General features: G+C 39.2%; 2 protein-coding genes across 2 annotated transcripts; one reads left to right on the forward strand and one right to left on the reverse strand.

Moving 5' to 3' along the window:
- The first annotated feature begins 684 nt into the window (after nucleotides 1-684).
- On the forward strand, nucleotides 685-3,837 carry LOC139443309 (obscurin-like). The gene is made up of 3 exons (XM_071224288.1): nucleotides 685-744; nucleotides 2,118-2,462; nucleotides 2,752-3,837. Exons 1-3 carry the CDS (start codon nucleotides 702-704, stop codon nucleotides 3,150-3,152), a joined length of 789 nt encoding a protein of 262 aa, XP_071080389.1. The 5' UTR covers nucleotides 685-701; the 3' UTR covers nucleotides 3,153-3,837.
- A 6,739-nt stretch (nucleotides 3,838-10,576) lies between these two features.
- Nucleotides 10,577-11,473, reverse strand: LOC139442204 (fibrinogen- and Ig-binding protein-like). Its single transcript, XM_071222988.1, has one exon. The coding sequence runs from the start codon at nucleotides 11,471-11,473 to the stop codon at nucleotides 10,577-10,579; it is 897 nt and encodes a 298-aa protein (XP_071079089.1).
- Nucleotides 11,474-22,108: the final 10,635 nt, after the last annotated feature.

Raw genomic sequence — 22,108 nt, forward strand, 5'->3', positions numbered from 1 at the left:
CTAGTGGAATGGTTCATGCCATAAAAGTCTAGCAACCGAACACTAATTAAGATGGGCCGACCTTGTATTTACGGTCTGGTGAGCACAGCTCAATGGCCGCTCATTAACTCAAATTTCACATCTCACTGTTTTGTTTTATCTCACTATTCATTTGATAAATTTGTCAACTTCAACTGGAACCCGGTCCCGTGTTACACGCGTGGCACACCCCGTGTGCAACCCGTTGAGCACCCGTGTCACATGCGTGTTACACGCGTTCTCAACGCGTGTTACACGCGTTCTCAACGCGTGTTAGGGGAATGAACTTTTAGGCAGTAGTGTAGGTTAAATGCGTATCTGTGTACCCCCACGGCTTCAGAGAACTAGACACTGGCCTCGACCCATGGTGACTCATGATAATTTTTGAGTGAGGGAGCATTTATCTCAGGAGATAATTTCACTCAGAGTCAATAGGATGCCAAAACATGCTGAGCAGTTGCTGTTATTCATTCGTGCATTCATAATTATCCTACTACCATTCTGATAAACGTCCCGTAGAATAACGTTTAAACTTAGCGGATTGTGTGTGGGGCGGCTTTGTTGCTCGGCGGCCGGAACACTCTGTTGGCGTTACATGACGAGGCTCGGTCACGGAATTCCCACAGTAGCTTTATATAGACACCACGTCAGTTGAAAGAGTTACTAAACCGCGAGGGGTGAAGATGGCTGGTCTGTACTTGGCTGTGCTCTTGGTTGCGTTCAAGGGTAAGTTGATCTTTTGAGTGCTGCATGTAGATCGTGTATGGATGGAACTATAATATATCGGAACACTCTTACTACTATGTGAAGTTTATTCCTCATACACTGTGATATTGTGTTTTCACGCTGCTTTGAACATTCATAAATTCATGCTTATCATGCTTGGAATCGTAGAATCGACTATGTTTTTGGCAGAGATTTCTTATGCAATAGAACCTGGATATAACGAACTGCAAGGGAAAATCAGTTCGTTATATACGTTGTTCGTTATATACGTTTTTGCTTGGAAACGTCTTGGCTAAAACATAATACAATAAACATACACGCATCTACCGGTGATTCAGTTAAAAAGTACCAAATGATACAACTTCAAACAAATTTAATGCAATGGTCGGAAGAAATTGTATCTGAAATTATTATTTTATCAGAATGATATATTCCAATATCATCGAAATTATGTAAACATAATAAAAAGATTATTGAACGAAACTTGTTTGTTTTACAGAAAAGTCCAATTACATGGACAAGTAAGATTAACATAATGCAAGTTTAACAATCATGTCAAATGGTCTGGTCGCGCAGTGACGCTTGTCACTGAGTGAGATTTCTCAGCTCGGGGATCAGATATCAGGTCGCTATTTCCGTTAGTTCGCTGCAGAGAGTTCGTTATGTACGTAAATGTTATATGATCAGATATAGGAGGCGGGGATGGGGTCCGGGTGGGATGGGAAAGGGGGTGAAAATTACCGGTTAAAGCGTTCGCTCGTCTCGCCGAAGTCCCGAGTTCGATAATCCACATGGGTACAATGTGTGAAGCCCATTTATGGTGGCCCCCGCCGTGACTGTGCTAAAAGCGGCGAATAACCTCACTCACTCACTCACTCACTCACTCACTCACTCACTCACTCACTCACTCACTCACTCATTGTAAATGATAGAGCATTTTAATTGGGAAGTCAATCTTGAGGATCGTTGGGTGAGGTGAAACGAAATGTAGTTTAACGTCGCGTCCAAGATAATTGCACTGATATAGCGACGTGCATGTACGTGTGTGTGTTTGTGTGGCTGCTTGTACTTGTCCGGACTGATGCTGATTTATCGTGCTAGCTCACTGAGATACCACGCCGCAGTGCTAACATTAATACCAGACTCAGATAAAGTATACTGACCACGAGCGCGAGACAGGATAACAACAAGAAGCATCTTTTAACGTCTTTTGGTATGACACGGCCGGGATCGAACCCCGGACCTTCCGCTCTCCGGATCCGGGCGGACGCTCTACCACCAGACCACTGGGGCGGTGAGGATCGTTGGGAACATCATCATAAAACATATTTGTTATCAGAATAGGTGCATGATATAGTCTATTATCATTTCAGATGCAACCGCATATCCTGCACTCTTCGTTGATGATACTGCTGTCCTTGGACAACGAACGTCTTTACGCTGCATCTGTGATGGGGCAATAACTTTAAAAGAGCCCACAGGCATGACCGCCCTGCACTGTAAATCATCGACCAGCGGTTGCCTAAATAATAATGAAGACCATATCTTTTTAGATAGGAATAAAAGTGAAGGAGAAACGTATGTAGCAGTCATAAAAGAAACTAGGGCGCAAGATGAAGGAAAATGGCGATGTCAGTGTGGAGACAAAGAGGCTACGGCCACGCTACGTATACAGCGTAAGGCATCCACGGGTCCCCAGGCTCCTTCGGAATCGAAAAGTATGTGGGTTTATCCGACTTAAGATTATGCGAATCTGACTTGAAGTCACTCTGTCATGAGCCTAGATGTGATATTTTATTTCTTTAACGTTTAATTTGCTTCTATATCAAACATGCAACATGTAGATGAAAGGATCGCCAATATTTTGCGAAAATTGAATAGAAAAATACAACTTGTAAAACAGGTATTCGACTTATAAACGGTCTAATTTGGAGTTCACTTGAAATAAGTATTCGAATGTTGGTAAAAAATAATAATGATCAGTTCTTATTTGTTTATCCACTTCAGATGCAACCGCTTACCCTGCACTCTTCGTTGATGATACTGCTGTCCTTGGACAACGAACGTCTTTACGCTGCATCTGTGATGGGGCAATAACTCTGAAAGAGCCCAAAGGCACGACCGCCCTGCACTGTAAATCATCGACCAGCGGTTGCCTAAATAATAATGAAGACCATATCTTTTTAGATAGGAATAAAAGTGAAGGAGAAACGTATGTAGCAGTCATAAAAGAAACTCGGGCGCAAGATGAAGGAGAATGGAGATGTCAGTGTGGAGACAAAGAGGCTACGGCCACGCTACGTGTACATGGGTCCCCGCATCCTTTTACTGATTCAAATTCGAGCTTTTGCATTTATCCATGTTTCAGATTACTCATGTTCTTACTTTTATTAGTATATCTGACCTGAATTCCACTAGACTTGAAACATACCGACTACACATTCCACCATCTTCCCAAGGCAAGGGAATTTAACTGACTATAAAAGTCCAGTTTCCACCCTTGTCGAACTATAATGGTATTATGGAGTTACATTTTGGCTGGAGAGTCTGGAGAGTCAATGAACAATTGTGCAACGAATTTGAAATTCCGGGTTGTAAACTGTCATGCAGATGTCGGTCGATAGCAGGATTTCCCAAACATTTGCAGCCACAACTCGTTGTCAACAGATATTTTCTAAATCTTTTCATGCTTTTAATCAAGGAGTTCACGTAATTTGATGCACTTCTCGATGTAAGACTCGTTTTATCACTATACTTCAGTCATGATTATCGACAAGACTTGGCGCCGCCAATTTGATTGAAGCAAATGCAAGTAATACGAGAGGTGGAATCTGATTGGCCCACAGGAGAGGCATAGAAGGGACATTGGTCGTAATAGCCACTGGTGGTGCAACGATCGAGCCCAGAAACTGCGAAAAGAGCCATGAGCGAGAATATTTTACTTTGCTCAAAACTCATATTTGTTTGTTTTGCAAATGTATAAAGGTGTTTCTACAAGTAATAATCATATTGAGAAGGCTTTTCCTGTTCCCGTTCTGAACAAATAATATTACATACCAAATGCTAATGCAAACGCGAATGCCTCTGCCTCGAATAAATCGTGTCTTGTAATATTATTAATGTCTTCAGTGTTGTGTTTAAACTTGCATCCTCATAAGCTTTGTTTGGTTCTGCACACAGGTACAAAAGTGCGCGCACACACACGCACACACGCACAAGCACACCAACGCGTGTGTATTAAATATGTTTTCAAGGCAATTTAAAAGAACAGACGTGTCCCTTAAGTATGCCCGAAACCTGTTGATTCCTTGTTTCTAGGTTTGTCAGCACCATATCCATGCATGTGTTTTGTGCCGAAATAGTAAACGGCTTATACCTGCATCCCCTCATATCAGACTGACATGCCCTGGTACAGTTGATATACTGTTCAAAGCAAATTTAAACTAATTTCACTCACGCATACTGAAATCCGAATGTTGTTATTACACTATTTTGACAGGGAACTGTTGCGCCCGATCACTTGTCAACAATATGTTAAAATGGCGAATCTCACGTTATGAGGTGAGGTGTAATGGGGTTTAACGTCGCGTCCAAGTTTATTGCACTTATAAAGCGACGTGCATGCACGTGTCTGTGTGTGTGTCTGCCTGTACTAGTCCGGACTGATGCCGATTTGCAAGCCCACTGAGATACCATGTCGTATTTAACACGAATACCCCACGCAAACACAGTATACTGACTCCGAGGAGACCATTATATACCTACCTAGTTCCATTCGTCACCACTCGCCCATTTCCGTAACCTGCAAGAAGACTCGTCCCCCTATGGATGAATGTCATGAGCGAAAATACGACAAACCAATCAGAATGCGTGTATGATTTCAAGAACTTCGTCAAAGAATCCCTCAGAAATAATTTTTGATTTGACATATGTCTTAGATCTAAAATTATACCCAAGACACAGTTAAATGTATTCAATCCCACTGTATAATTACGTACGTCCCGATCTGCTTTAAATTGCATCTGAAGTATATATAATATATGGGGAAATATATGTGAACCATTACGCAACGAATTGACAATTGTTTTAGGTATGCCCGTTTGCGTTAAGACGGAACCCGGTCGCAAAAATGGCCATGAGCGGGGCTCGAGTCGCTATTACCTAGTTCCTGAACGTGAATACTAGCCAATATCCTGGTGTTAGTATCTCCCAGTCGTCAGACGTGAAATATGACGTGGTATCTATTTCCCAGATATGTTTCTTCTTTCACACACATCAACTGAATGCCTGTAGGTCTTGTCATTTGTCGGACATGTCACTATGCAAAAACACCCGGACACAAGAGAATTAATATGTTACTTTATTTATTAATATTTATTTATTAATAAATATATTAATAAATCTCACAGTCAACACCATTCATACAAAATCCTTTCCAGGTTATTCATATAGACACATTCCCTGTGTGAATCAGTCAATTCACATACTGACTAACGTTTTCAGTCAAGATACGTATAGCTTGATTATAGATATTGGCTGCAACATATACATGTCAACATGAACTTATGTCAAATCAACATAAAAATGTATACTCAACAAGCCTGCACTGTTTACTCACAGCGTGTGTGAGGCACATGCAGTAAGTTTTTTTGTATGTTTGTTTGTTTAACGCCGCACTCAACATTATTCCAGCTATATGATGCGGTCTGTAAATAATCGAGTCTGGACCAGACAATCCAGTGATTGACATCATGAGCATCGATCCACGCAATTGGGAAACGATGACATACATCAACCAAGTGGGCGAGCCTGACCACCCGATCCCGTTAGTCACCGCTTACGACAAGCATAGTCTCCTTTTACCGCAAGCATGGGTTACTGAAGACCTATTCTACCCTGGATCTTCACGGGTCTAGCTCTACACTGAAAACAGACGATGCTTATCTCCGGAATGTACCTAGGATACTGGTGATATAGTGCACCCCAAATTTAACTACTTACGTTTTACAGTACTAATTAAATCATGAAATGCGCAAAGTGAGCGGTAATATTTGAAGTAGTACGAGACACATTATTCATGATTTTTTCAGCGCTAAGTGTGATATTTTTGGAATGTTTTCCATTTAACTCATGATCACAACCTCGAAATATAACATTTTAACGTTATTGATGCTTGTACGTATATATACGTCCTACTGACACACAGGCAAACGATATTGGATATGTACTCCACGTTCCGATTATCCATTTATCCATTTTTACAAATATAATTCCGATTAATGAGATACAGCAACAGACAAGTGGAGAAATTGGCATCATATGATGAACCTCCGCGTGCTGTGGAACCCATGCCGTAAAAGGCGACTATGCTTGTCGTAAAAGGCGACTAACGGGATCGGGTGGTCGGGCTCGCTGACTTGGTTGATGCGTGTCGTCAATCCCAATTGTGTGGATCGATGCTCATCATGTGAATCACTGGATTGTCTGGTCCAGACTCGATTATTTACAGACCGCCGTCATATTTCTGGAATATTGCTGAGTGTGGCGTAAAACAACCAACCAACCAACCAACCAACCGCGTTCTGTGGGATGGTCTGACTACATGAATCTGCTGTAAAATCTCTCCTCTGCTGATACGGAAGGTGAGCCGAAGAAATTTTATCATCCTGTCAGTTCAGTGTTAAAGGAACATACATGAATATTGAGCGAAGTAAACAGACCGTCAAATCGTATGGTCATCAACCTTAACAGCATTGGTTGAGTGAGTGAGTCGGGTAAACGCCGCTTTTAACAGTATTCCAGTTATATCGCGGCGTGTCAGCTTAATGTGTGAGGAAAGCCCGAAGTGATGCAGGTCCCACTTCGGTGAAACCCACGAGCACGGGTATGGTGCTGACAAACCTAGAAACATAATCGAGGCGAACAGGGATTCGAACCCACAATCATAGGTTTTTGGGATGCCCAAGGGACGCAGCTCTGCACAGCGAATCGCGGACCCTTAGACGACTGGGCCACCCGTGCCCCCTAACAGCATTGAGAATACACGAATTTGACCGACTGACATCGCGACTTGGCACTTTAACTGTGTCAATGTGATAAACATAACGCTGACTTCCTGTTTATTCTTACGTTCACCGTTAGCTCGAGATTTCTTTTGAGTATGGAGATGGTTTTGTCATTTGTATTTGGAAAACGCACAGACTACGTCGGTATGTAAGCTTAGAGTCATAGTCACATTGCTACCATATTGAATGGTCGTGTGTAAGGAATATTGGCGCCCATTCCTTTTTGTTATGGAAGGGACACAAGCGTTCGTGTCATATTCAAAATCTAAATCTAGTATATTATAACAAATGCCAGAAAATTCATGTCACAAATTGGCTGACAATTTCTCTGTGCTATTTGACAGATTGAGTCTATTAGTAGTAAGATACAGTGACAATTGAGGATTTGGCACGGATTTGATTTGATTTGATCACCACGTGTGTCACTTGAGTCACTTTATTTAGCATTGAGCATTGTCCACTGGACCAAATATAGAGTGCTTAAGCCGTATCTGTAATCCAGTAGAACCAGTTAATCGTGAAGATCCGGGGTGGAATAGATCTTCACCAACCCATGCTTGCCGTAAAAGGCGACTATGCTTGTCGTGAGAGGCGACTAACGGGGTCGGGTGGTCATGCTCATTGACTTGGTTGATGCATGTCATCGATCCGCACGATCCAAATAGACAAGGAATATTTGAAAGAATTATACGTCTATCGTTTAATCGAGGAAATACGGTAACATGTCTCAGAGTGCTTTTGCTCTGCGTGGACGCAATGTTGCCAGACGGTTCTAAAAGGATCAAGCTACTAAATGTAACTAAAGATACCCGACCTGACTGGGAATTGTTTGCTTGTTCATTTAAAATCGTTTGTCAGAATATTTGCAATTGCATAATGCAAGTTAATTGTCTTACCGTAGTATTTCCACTCGGAAAACAGCGTTGTCGGTCACCATGATTCAGGGAAAGGTAACCAAATGCTAGCGGATTTTTTTTTAAATGACAGAAACCTGGCCTGATTTAAAATCTTGAACCAAACGAATAAAAATCTAAGAATTAAGTTTTAAACAGTTACTTCGATACATTTTCAAATACCTTTTTGCTTTATCTTGTGTCACATACTGTTTGTGTCACATACTTTTTGCACAAATAAAACCCCACTGACTTTTCATCTTATCATCTTATTTTTGGATGCTTATACAAAGTATTAAAAGTACTTATTGGTTGTGACAAATATCAGAAGGCAGACATGAATATCATGACGTGGTTATCACTACCATTATTTCTATTGTCACATTTACTGATTTGGGACAACTATTGTCTGAAGAACACTTGATTCCAAAGGCTAATTACTCTGAGCCATGACATGTATATGTCTCCACAACTTAATTGTCATTATTTATAAGACGCTAATCCCCGTTGTTAATCCTCACCAACTCTTCATATTGACTGTCAGCCAACCCGGGCTACCACACCACTTCCCGTTAATTACCGTTATTTATAGTATGATATTAATTAACTTCTTTCAGTGACATTTAGAAGTTGGTGTGATGAAGTAAGGCAAGTTCTATGGATGAACAACTTCTTTATTACATGTCAATTAGTGCGACGTTTCGGTGTAGATAAAGGTGTTAGGATCTACACCGAAACGACGCACTAATTGTTATAAAGAAGTTGTTCATCCATAGAACTTGTCTTACTTCATGACATTAATTGCCTTAATTGATTTTTCCCTGAACTGTGTCGGTTCATCACGCCCATATGTCGAATGTCCAGGGCAACGTCATTGTCTCTTTGTCTGTCCATTGTTGTTCGATTCTATGTATGAGTTATCATTACACTGTTCGTCATTTTGGGGTATTCCGAGTGCTGGTGGAGGGACGACCTCGAGTAGGATGTGCCGCTCGTAGGAAAAGTCCTGGGGATGAGCTGGAGCTCCGCTGTCCTCATGTACGCCTGAGCTGGAAGGTCCGCTCATCGCTGTGTTTGTGTTGTCAGATCAGGTATTCCGCTCATTGTGCAATTGTTGTGTATTGTTTACATGTTGTGCATAAAAACGTTCTGGGACAGTGATGTCGATTGATTCCCCCAAGAGCCAATTCCCGTCAACATGTGCTATCTACAGTTTTAGCCACCTGTCCTGACCGCGAGATTCAGTCGCTGATCACATGATCCTGTGATGCAGATGATTTGCATAAACAGTGAGTGAGTGAGTATGGTTTTACGCCGCTTTTAGCAATGTTCCAGCAATATCACGGCGGGGGACACCAGAAATGGGCTTCACACATTGTACCCATGTCGGGAATCGAACACGGGTCTTCGGCGTGACGAGCGAACGCTTTAACCACTAGGCTACCCGACCGCCCTTGCATAATCAAGCAGACATCAACACCCGACCAAAAGCGTCATTGACAGTCAGTTCATCAGCTGTACCTTCTTGAAATATGATTAGTATCTAATTAGTATCGCTTATCTGCCGAAACGTAATATTAATTTAGTATGATTCAAAATAACTGTAGAGGTTAAATGAATGGATGACTGAATATCAGTGATGACACCGGTTTTCACAAAGAGTGTAATCATATGCTACTCTTCTGGTAGCATCCGTCACTCGAACAATTGCATACATAAGTAAGAGGTTTTTTGCCTGAAGCCGCACATAAGCAGACAAACACACAGATCTGACACTTTTATGTAAAGCAAAATGTTTAAGAAATATGTTCATTTTGCATCACAGTCCCAAACATTTCCTTTCGTAGTTAGCTCAGCATAATTAATAAATACTACTGAGCTTATTATGAAACTCACTGACTGCAGTCCACGGGCAGAAACCATATCAATCAAATATATAACGTCAAAGCCAGAAAATAACCAGTCTCAATTATCCGCCGAAATAGATTCCATTAGGCACGAAAGGTTATATTTCCTATGTTCATAATTAAATATATTTTCTATATTCTTCATATACGTGGAAAGCTCAAATTGAAAAGATATCATAAAATGCAGAGAAATGAAGACAAATTATTTTACAACATTTTATTTATATATACATGATCAATATGAATATGATATAACCTACAGAAAGAAAAGCAGAAAGTATTTCACTTATAGAAAAGTAAATTATATATTCTTCGAACAATTTTATTTGTATGATATAAATTTACGCGACAAAGATACCTGAAAATACAGTGTTATGTTCTGTAGAACATAGACTTTATTCAACAGTTGAGAGTATCATTAAGAAGTTTGAAATGGTGTCAGTACAACAGGCTCCTGCACAATTTCATTAATCCGGTTAAAAACCGATATTGACTTTGAAGTATGCAGTGTCTATTTTGTTTTGGGTTTTTTAATATTAAATATAATAATAATTAAATCACAATTGTTGATTTTAGTGCGAAGATATCACCATCATCTTGTGATACTAAAAACCCTCAGAGCCAACGGTCTTCAGGAAACGTTACATATAGAATAATCAGCTATTGTCAGCTCTATACAAGAACATAGAATACAACATCCGGCTGTCAAGCTAAGAGAACTAGATCAGTCAATCATCATTCGCCATTATTATTCTCATCTTCCTACTCTCAGCTCTACAAGTAAAAGGATCACATCGTCATCTCTAAGTCAAATAGATACCGACTACATCATCCGAATGTCAAATGTATACAGAATAAAAGTAATCGTCAGACAATCGTCAACTGTTAAAATACAACATCAGGCTATTCTTTGTGTGTTAGCTATAATAATACTGGTAATCCATCCGATTGTCTGCTCTGGAACGGGTCAGTTATTTTGGAATCTGTTCCTTGGTCCAATCCTCTGGTATATTTTTCGACCTTTTGGTTCTTTGTTCCCAGTCTGGTCAAGTCTCTTCATTATGTCTAGCATTTGTTTCTGGTCAACCTCCATCTTAGCAAGTCGTCCATCTGTTATTTCTTTCTCAGCCTCCATTTCATGGAACTTCTTATCACTCGCTTCTTTATTGCTGCAAATTTGTTCTTGCAGCCTGCATACTGTCCCCTGAAGTTGTTCATTTTTAGTCTCCAGACTAGAAACTTTAGTCCTCAGGACCTGAATATTCCGTCGAGCTTCTGCTAGTAGCTCCTCTTTCTTCTCCAGTTCTTGGCGTAGACTATTGATAGTATCTGTGGTCTCTCTGTTAGCTTGACTAAGTTCTTCAATCTTCTGGAGTGTAATATTTATGTTCTTGAGCTCGTCTTCGACATCATGTCTCAATACTACAAGATCCTCACTGTGAGCTCTGCTCTTTTCAACCTGACCAATTCTTTGCTTCAGCATTTGTATTTCCACATCTAGATCGTTCGCCTTTTTCTCGTCCTTTAAGAAACACTTTACGTCATGTTCAGAAATTTGTGACAGTGTCCCTTTGAGAAGATCTACAAGTTCTTTGTACCCCATTGCTTCCAGCGATTCAAGAAACCCTTGAAATGCCACGGACCCTCTGAACAAAAGAATATTCAGTAGCCGTCTTGCTCTTTCTTGTCTGGTGGGACCCATGTCAATGGCTCCCATGTCATGCACATCTATAATCTGCCTTGCAAACAAAGGTCCAGTCAGGTCTTTTGCCTCAATTGTTTCTTCAATTTTCGTTATATTTTTCTGTATACAAAGTTCTTCACTATATTTCATTTTACCTCTCTCGTTTGCGATGCGAGCCATAATGACCTTAAAACTCTTGTGGTGCTGCAATGATTAAAACAGTTAAATATGATTGTACATATAATTATTTCATAAACAGGTTGGAGCCAGCCAGTCACACACTTTGCATAAAAAAGTGTTTGTTGCCTGATGTCCCACAGCAGGACTCCTACCGTGCCGCGGTAGCCTAACAAACAATCAAATGATGGCCAGAAACCCATTGACACGACAGTGCACAGTGTTTCTTTGTTGTTTAACACCACACTCAGCAATATTCAAGCTTTTTGACGGCGGTCTGTAAATAATCGAGTCTGAACCAGACAATCCAGTGATTGACATCCTGAGCATCGATCCACGCAACTGGGATACAATGACGTGCATCAACCAAGTCAGCGAGTCTGACCACCCGATCCCGTTAGTCGCCTCTTACGACAGACAAGCTGGAATATTCCTGAGTACGGCGTTAAAACAACAAGCAAAACAAGCAAACGTTAACAAACTTACCACTTGAATGACTTCAAATGTGACATATGCTAAAACATTTACAGACATCAACGACCATACACCCGCAACTATTCGAATATTGTGACCACAGTTACACATCTGTCTTCAGAGGTTTAGGTCAATTTGTCAAAAAGGAAAGAAGATGCCATCTGAAGTTTACTGAGAAAACAAGGTGCGAAAGGCTGGATTCCTCATGGATAACATCTATGTAAAATAAGACATTTAGGCAAGAAGTAGACATCTCCATGGGCATCAATTGCGCTCCTCTTCTTGCTGATCTGTTTCGTTATGCATATGAATCGGAATTTCTGATCGATTGGCAAGGTCAAAAGAAGGTAATTTGCCCGAGACGTTTAATTTTCGCTTCAGGTATATCAATGATCTGATACCGTTTAGTAACCATCACATAGCCAGTTCCCTTCAACTAATTTACCCACCTGAACTTGAAATATAGGAGACCAGTGAGACCGCTTCACATGTTTCATATTAAGATCTATGCATTAATTATTCCTGAAGATCTGGGGTAGAATAGATCGACAGCAACCCATGCTTGCCATAAAAGGCGACTATGCTTGTCGTAAGAGGCGACTAACGGGATCGGGTGGTCAGGCTCGTTGACTTCTTTGATGCATGTCATCGATCCCAAATGACCCGTGAAGATTCCGGGGTAGAATAGGTCTTCAGCAACCCGTTCTTACCGTAAAAGGCGCCTATGCTTGTCATAAAAGGCGATTAACGTTATCGGGTGGTCAGGCTTGCTGACTTGGTTGATACATGTCATCGATCCCAATTGCATGGATCGATGCTCATGGGTCCCAATTGCGTGGATCGATGCTCATGATGTTAATCACTTGACTGTCTGGTCCAGACTCGATTATTAACAGACCACCGTCATATAGCTGGAATATTGCTTAGTGCGGCGTTAAACAACAAACAAACAAACAAATAAACAGTGACAAAACACTCTCCACAAGACTGTATGGCGATTCGGAGAAAATGTACTAAACAAACGAAACCAATTGCAATCTGTTTTTTGCAAACACTTGTGATCAATGGGTCTAAGATGGGGATCATCGATATCCAGGTTATTTGCATCACTTTTGTCAGTCACAGCCAGGGGTTCATTTGTACGTCTTTCAAAATTCACCTAAACTCGAAAACTATTGTCACTATCAGAGTCAGACATATCGGGAAGTTGGGATCAGGATACCACAAAAAGGAACGACGTAAGTACGATCGATGCCTGATCATTTTATACAGAAATATTTCATAACAAAATTAGTTAAAAAAATAACGTAACGCGAACAAAAACGCAATTGAAGAAATGGTATGTTTCGTACCTTGTTTTGTCATTGAATTGTGAACTCAATGGTGATGTAAATGGAGTAGTATAGGTAATGGGGTTCTGGCTCACTTCAACTGGAGCCAGATTTATATACCTATACTGCTACTACAGATGGAATTTTTTATGTGTAAATGACTATGTGATTTAACGATAGTCATGAGATTAAACTAAATTTTAATAAATATATTCTCTATTATTTTTATTCATACGTATACCATTATTTTTAACGAAGTGATACTCAACATTTTTACTAAGTTCTTTGTTCATTTTACTAGGAGACCAGACTATATACTCTTCTTGGTAATTGGAAAGAAACAACTGATGACCGTATTTGGTTGGTTTGACATCAGTGATATAATATATACCTTATGGTAATTCTCTCCATTTGATAATTTTGTCCCTGAGCATAAATGTTTCGATAGCTTTTTTTAGTTCTTCCTTTGTTGGTTTGTAATTCTCCATTATTACATATTTACGTAAGCATTCTTCTAAAAAAATGTAGGATTTTATGCGGTGTGATCTAATGATAGTAAGCAATCTATTTTTAATCTCCAACCAGTTCTTTGGTTTTGGCACTGAATAATTGACGCGCTTGTTGTCTCCCCTGTTCTATGAACTTTTTTCTCTCGTCTTCACTAATACTACTGGTCTTACGAGAATTTGATCAAATCTCCTGCTTCATTACGTTGTATTTGGTGAGTTCTGACAGCACTAAATGAAACTCCTCCTCGGATATCTTACAATCAGCCATTACTGTTGAAATATGATCCTCAATGCTGTTCAACTTTGCTTCGGTGAGTCTCCGAATATTATCATGTTTTAATGCTTTCTTTTGCAACCTACAAGAAATGAATTTTATCGCTTTTCCTGCAAGTCCTGAGACTCCAGCCGCTATTTCCATGCCAAGTACGATAGGCGCAGCGATTATAGTTGATAATAAACCGACACCGGCTACACCGAGTCCCATGCCAGCTGTTACAAGCCCGGTGTCAACTCCGTCAAGAGCATTCACGGCTCTGCGATACTTTTTATACAATCCAAGTCTAAACTCCCCCTCCTTCTCTATTCGATGTTTTATGTCGCTTATTTGATGTAATCAAAATCCATCAACAGTATCCATCTTTTCAGATGCCTCATCGAGCGCCGGATATAAACCCATAGTGTATATTATTAGATCATATAATAGTCTTTAATTGGTCTTGCTTAAATGTTTTGAGAGTATACATCAACCTTATTAAATGTATATTATATGGCATGAATATTTTAGTAAGAGAAATGCTGTCACTTTTAATAATTTGGACCCCCCTTAAGGGTTGCAACGGGTGATGCTCCAATATGAATAATACTGCAACGTTGACGTTGGTGTTTCTTTAGCCATTTAATCGATAGACCTGGTAATATTTCGAAGGCATCTTCCGGTGCATCTTCGAACAAGACTTCAATAATAAGCGTAGAAAGATTAGGTATTGCACTCAAGTTCTGTTTAATATCATTGAATTCAGTAACCAAATTTAAACTAACATTTTTTTATGCCGGACGACTATATAACATATGACCTGGGTTTTCTGGCAGGGGGGTGACTAACGCACTTTTTCGTTTTGATGGGATATAAGCCCCGAGTACGATCCCACTATTTATTATCTTAGTTAAATTATGTGCCTTACCCATCATCACATACGGTGGGGTAATGACGATATTCAATAGCCACTCGATGTTTGCTTCGACCATAGTCAATTTATTATCATCATTGAGAGTAAGATTATATGAAGCGTTTTTATGGAGTCTACTAACGTCGACATCGCTTAAATCTCCTAGATTACCTGTGAATGTAACTTCTTTCTGCTTGTATACATTATCTTGTAAGTGTAAAGCGTATAACTTACCATCGGTACCGGGTCTACCGAATCCTTCTGTGTCTCCGAGATTGGAAAGAACAATTGTATTACATTGTCTGAGCATTCCAGGACATGATGAATCAACCATTATTTATAATATTGAGTGTTACACTCAAGTATCCCATATGTACAGGTTGATGTTTTACATCTAATACAGGAAGTTTGAGATCTGAAATAAAACCACACTTTAATTTTTTATATTGTAATGATGAGAAAGATTCCGTTCTACCGCTATTGTATTTTTCATCTTTGACTGGAACAGCTCTCAACAGAGTAGAGGGACTTTCCAGTTGAATATTATCCGTCGTGCTTATTTGATCAAGATGGATGCACAACTCTTTCCAGGGAACTAAATCGGGCAATTTAACTCCATGCACTTTTTCGTTGGGGTTTATTTCTGATTTTCGATAAAAAATTCCAAGTGTAACTGCTAAGCTTGGACTTAGAATTACAAGCTTTTCTCCAATGCTTGAAATCAGCATCCCATTCGACTCATTTTGTGTGAGAATCATTCCATTCGGCTTAAAAAATTCGTCATTGGGTAAGCATACACTGTAATACCCATCAGGTATAATAATGTACTTTTCAATACCACTGTTTTCACCTAATATATATATCTCATTATTACCTCTTGCAGCATTTATATTGGTCCACCGTGGGTAATATGTTACATCGCATAGAGCGACTTCAAGTTGACCATCCGAGTTATCGATAATATGAAGCAGTTCAATAGACTGACCATTTGTTATTCCCGGGAGTGTAACATACATAGTAAATAGACAATGATACTATATCATAACTTGAATATGAAATCAACTTATATTACTAATCAGTCGATTTTAGTAAGTGCCTCTGGTGCTAATTTTGTTGTTGAATTCCCTGATATCTTTGAAAGATACAGGTTCACAGCAACTAGCGATAAAATGGTGAACGATTGGTTTTACAATCCGATGCAATTTTGGCAAAATCAGTTAAACTTTGCCATATGGTGTACCACAATAGGATGTGGTGTATCTCTTTATGCCCCAGGATTTGAACTAAATAAGTCTGTTTTATCATTTCACGTGTACTATCACATTAGACATATACTTAAAGAAATTAGTGCCTCAATACCGCAGTTTCGACCATGGAATGCATCAAATAATCCGTACAATAGGTTCGCATATGAACGTATTTGTCAGGAATTTAATATTGCTACAAGTAAAGATTGGCGTATTAAAGGAATTAAACATGGTCTAGGTGTTCCGTACAGCGGACAAAAAACTGTTAAAGAAGAAAGCGATGATTTAGTTAAAAAAACTCATCAACCATTCGATCCATTTAAGTTGTTACAGAAAAACAATCTTTTTGTAAGATTGCATAATCTTAATCATGGCTGGGAACTTTCGAGTAACGATTGGAGAGGAGATCTTATGAGTTTTCAGGGTGGTTTGGCTTATATTGTTACAAAATTTGTACAACTGAACGATACCGCAAACGCTTGAAATGAATTTCTTCATGATAAAACAGAAAATAATTTTACTAACCCAGGAGTTGTAAGAGTTAATGAATCAATAAGAACTTATGTATGGGCAATTCTTGGAGCAAACGTCCATTATTGGTTCTGGGACAGCGCTCGATGCACAAAAACAGTTTGTTGCAAACGTGGAGGATGCTATTAATTCACCAGTTGACATACCATCTTATATAAAGCGTTATCAAGATGTATTACAGTACGCTCAATCCAAAGTAGACTATGTTTATCCGCCGGGACTATACATGTCTCCGAGTAATATGGAACTTAAGATCGGTATAACTTAATTCTAGATATTTTAGAAAGTAATTATCAGGACGTTTTTGACAATATTATTATTCTGTGTCCGACTATAAACGTTAATACAACATACCTATCGAGAAATTGGGTAAGGAATGATGATGGGGTAGACAGAGTTGATCCGGGTGATCGTTTACAAGACTGTTTACGAGTTTGTCACGAAAAATACAAAGGAGAATCAACCCTTTTCGTAATAGACGACTGCAGCGCGAGTAAAGAACTAACCAAAAAGAAAGATATGCTTTCATATTTAGCATTCTCCAGACAGCATACTCAGCATAGCGTTTGGGTACTTACTCAAAAATACAACTCTGTCCTGAAAGACCTTAGAGAGCAGACCAAATGGGTAGCCCTGTTTCATTGCAAAAAACGAGATTCATTCGAGGAATGTCAGCGCGAAAATGATGTTATTTATACCAAGCTCGAACGAGATAAAGTCAGAAAACTGTTAGCTTCAACGAAGCATTGTAAACTTGTATTAAAAACCGGTCAACCAGCTGCTTAGCAAAAATAGCAAACTTATAGCAAAAATGTAGCAAAAAATATAGCAAATATAGCAAAAATAGCAAAAATACGATAAAAATTGAACATTAGCGGTTATTATGACATCCTCATTCTTTCGCAACAGTTTATTATTACGGGCTGTATTGGACATGCCATATTTTATTATGTTAGACTAATATTATGGAATGCGACAAACTCATCGAACAAATGCTCAAAGAACCAGATCAACATACAGATCAAGATGTAGATAAATCTTTAGATAAACATTGAGAAAGACTCGCGGCTTTGGCAGCCGGCGGAAAATGTTCCGAATATTTGGGGGAACCGGCAGAACATCGCATGTATTTATGCGAATCCATCGAGAAAGACCCATTCATCAAACATGCTATAAGCTCAGTAAGCTGTGAGTTTTATCATAGATACAGAATGTTCTTAGCTCCACTCACCACCGCTTTAATAATGGCTAGGTATTGTTAATTTAAACATAAGTGCCCACTTAATAATAATGGAGACTCAAGTGACACCACCACAGGTTGTGGAACAAGTGAACGAGGATGCACAATGGATTGTGAATGAGGAAATACCAGCAATATCACAAGCCAGAGTGACGAAGAACCCCCCAAAAATCGCAGCCGGTAGAAAGGGTGCGCTGGCGAGGAAGTCGAAAATAATGCATAATTCAAATATTGAACATAGTCGTCCGATTAAAACTTGGGCACTAGTAGGAGTTGTTGTTATAGCGGTGGTATGGTTGTTTTATAAGACCGGAGAAGAGAAAAGGTCACCCCCAATTACACAACAACAAGTTCAGTTAGAGGTTAGCCCCCATATAATGCTATAAGAAGCATGACTACTCCAGTTACAGACGATAAAATGTTGGTAAACGCAACGTATCATTCAGCGGTGGTCAGCGGCTTGGCCATTGGCTATGCTCGTATAGCCAAAATGATTACTAAAGCCACACCACCCAAGCTAGATTTTAATGGTTATGATATCGGTATGATGATTCTCGATATTGGATTAGCAATGACAACAAAAGATATGCTCATCAAACAAGGGCTTATCCCGGAAGACATAATGAAGTAATTAAACATTTAAATATTTTATATTATCGAACATGGCATCAATTGCAATGATGGTCTGTGGAGCTGTTGTTAATGCTCTAGCTTTTTCGGGGAGTAATTATTTATTTTCTAGTATGAGAGGAGAGGAGAGTAAACAACATAATAAAGCATTAGAACAACTCGAAGCAGCCCAGTCACAATGGACCAGACAGAGGATATTAAGATTATATTTTATTAATGAAGAACTGCGTAAGCAAGGACATTCAATTCAAACGTTTAAGGATGTTGAATCTGCCATGCACGAATATTTCCTCATTTATGGAAAAAAACTTGACCCAATGCCGAGACCAACAATAAGTCAATTTTATACACCGTCAGAGGAACAAGTGGAGATGTTAGGCTGGGCATGCATTTAGACAAATGATACTAGGAGTGTATATTTATCACAATGGTGAGAGGTACATCAAGATGTAAATTCATACGCTTGAGCCGATCACAAATTTGTGGAAAGAGCTGTATGTCGGATTTTTGTGGAATTCATTCCATTGCAATTAGAAAAGGGCACATTAATTATTCTTGTTCTGTATGTGGGATTGGGGTCAAAGGTAGTGACTGTTTATGTAAGAGTCACGGTGCTGACAAGAAACGGTTTCAAATTATTTATGAGAGGAAATGATTGGGTAGAATTCAAACCAATTAGACATTAGTTCACATGTATTTATATATCACAACGACTTATGTTGTCAGAGAGCTGAAAGCTTTGGCAAAGCAACGTCGTCTACATGGATATTCTCGAATGAGAAAAACTGAATTGATCGTTTTACTCGGTTTGGAATACAACAAACCCCAGACTGTTAGAGAACTCAAAGCTCAAGCAAAAAACAGTGGGCTGAGAGGTTATTCTCAAATGAGAAAAGCTGAATTGATCGCTTTACTAGATAATAATCAATTCGATGATGTTGATAATAAATCAGTTGACGATGTTGATAAAAATAATGAGTTAAAATTTTTAACCACATCCGCCGGCATTGGTAAATATCTAAGAGGTTGGAAGATGGATATTAATTCCCACATGGATGTTAATGATGTTAAGCCCATCATATCAAGCAAAATTAACGAGGAATTAGATGATTTACATAGTATAAAATACCAACTGAAAATGTCATTGAGTAAAAGTAGCGCAGACGATAGCACTGAATATACCGAACCATATTTCCGGAGCAATCAAGAAGTTATAACCGAATCCAATACTATAAACGCATCATTAGATACATCAATTCAGAGGATACAGCAAACTTTAAAACGCTGGACTAATAGAGGTTCGGGTTGGGGTGTGGATAAAATCGATAGTTTATATTTAGATATAGCAAATTATATGCCCTTCAAAGGTGGATCTTATATAGATTTACCCCCGTACTATAAAAAGAAAAAAGCCATAATTAATGTGACCGCCTCCGTGGTCTAGTGGTAGAGCATCCGCCCGGAGAGCGGAAGGTCCGGGGTTCGATCCCCGGCCGCGTCATACCAAAACATGTTAAAAGATGGTACTTGTTGTTACCCTGTCTGGCGCTCGGCATTAAGGGGCTAACACAAGGACTGGTTGACTTGGAGTCAGTATACTGTGTCTGAGTGGGGTATCATGTTAAACTGCGGCATGGTATCTCAGTGTGCTAGCACTATAAATCCGCATCAGTCCGGACTAGTACAAGCAGCCACACAAACATACACACGTACATGCACGTCGCTATATAAATGAGATAATCTTGGACGCGACGTTAAACCCCATTTCACCTCACCTCACATAATTAATCTAAAAAATAAATCCGGTGACTGTTTCAGAATGATGATAAGATCTGCATTGTTCCCCGTAGACAAAAATCCGGATAGACCTTCTAGCTATCCCCAAAACGATGGACTAAACCTCGATGGTATAGACGAACCTACAACAATATCACAAATTGATAAGGTGGAAAAGCAAAATAATTTAGCTATATATGTTTTCGGACATTCTTCTAAAGGAATTGTTGTACACAGGATAAGCTCCGCTCCTGAACATATTCCCAGAATCAATTCATTTCTGATCGAAAAATATCATTATACATGGATAAAGAGTTTAAGCAGACTATTATATGATCAAACAACCCATAAGGTAAAGAAATATTTCTGCGAAAGATGCCTACATGGGTACAGCAGACAAGATCTATTAGAAGCGCATAAAGAAGACTGCAGAGGTGTTGGACAGAATGTTATCAGGATCTATAAGCCTAAAGAGCGGAAAAATATATTAAAATTTGAACATTATTGTAATCAAATGCCAGTACCTTACGTAATTTACGCCGACTTTAAAGCGCTTATCAAACCTATAGAAAATACTGAACGCAATAATCAAGATAGTTTTACGTACAAAACTCAAGAACATATTCCTTGTGGGTTTTGATATATAGTTGTAAGGTATGATGGGAAAACAAACCTGCCCGTGATTTACAGAGGTCCCGATGAAGCAGGAAAGTTCCTAGAATATCTACAAAATGAAGAGAGAATAATCAGGGAAAATTTATCACGTAAGAAACCAATGTGTATGACGAGGGATGATTGGAGGGCCTATAAGAAGTCAACTAGTTGTCATGTTTGTAATAAACCCCTGAATGGGGATTCCGTAAGAGATCATTGCACGTCACGGGTAATCATCAGGGAGCCGCGCATAACGAGTGTAACTTGAAACTAAAAATGAATTCTCAAACAATACCCATCCCCGTTGTGTTTCATAACCTTAGAGGATATGATTCTCATCTCATCATGCAAGCTATCTCAAAGACCGACGGCGGTATTTCTAATAATATGAAAAAATACATATCATTCTCGTTGACTAAAACTATACATTATATGGACAAGGATGGGAAAGCCAGAATAAAGCATAGTAATGGACTTAGATTCATAGACTCCGTACAATTCTGTTATCTTCCCTGGACAATTTAGCTAATGCGAACAATCCCGATGACTTTGCGAAAACAAATCAATATACCGATAGGTGCCGTCATTTGTTGTTGAGAAAAGGTGTATATCCTTACGAATATATGGATGATTGGTATAGATTCAACGAAACTAAATTACCACCACTTGAATCATTCTATAGTAACCTAACAGAATCTAAAATAACCGATGCAGATTATGAACATGCTCTGACGGTGTGGGATAAATTAGGTTGTAAGAATTTAGGTGATTATCACGATCTGTACTTAAAAACCGATGTACTGTTACTCGCCGATATATTCGAGATATTTAGAAAGACCTGTTTAAAACAATATGGCTTGGACCCTGCATGGTACTATTCCAGTCCTGGACTATCTTGGGATGCATTGTTGAAAAAGACCGGCTAGAACTAAAACTACTCACCGATTACGATATGCACTTGTTTATTGAGAAAGGATTAGGTGGTATATCGATGGTAGCGAAAAGGTATTCTAAGGCTAATAAAAAATTAGTGGAAGGATATGATCCGAGTAAACCCGACACCCACATATTATATCTCGA

Source organism: Haliotis cracherodii, unplaced genomic scaffold (assembly GCF_022045235.1).
Source record: "Haliotis cracherodii isolate W230 unplaced genomic scaffold, xgHalCrac1.p SCAF_5, whole genome shotgun sequence".
Classification (NCBI taxonomy): domain Eukaryota; kingdom Metazoa; phylum Mollusca; class Gastropoda; order Lepetellida; family Haliotidae; genus Haliotis; species Haliotis cracherodii.

Excerpts from the sequence above, each read along its gene's own strand:
- LOC139443309 (XM_071224288.1), top strand. The coding sequence starts at position 702 with ATGGCTGGTCTGTACTTGGCTGTGCTCTTGGTTGCGTTCAAGG. Across the intron at positions 745-2,117 it reads GCTCTTGGTTGCGTTCAAGG|ATGCAACCGCATATCCTGCA; the intron begins GTAAGTTGATCT and ends TTATCATTTCAG. Across the intron at positions 2,463-2,751 it reads GGCTCCTTCGGAATCGAAAA|ATGCAACCGCTTACCCTGCA; the intron begins GTATGTGGGTTT and ends TATCCACTTCAG.
- LOC139442204 (XM_071222988.1), bottom strand. The coding sequence starts at position 11,473 with ATGGCTCGCATCGCAAACGAGAGAGGTAAAATGAAATATAGTGAAGAA.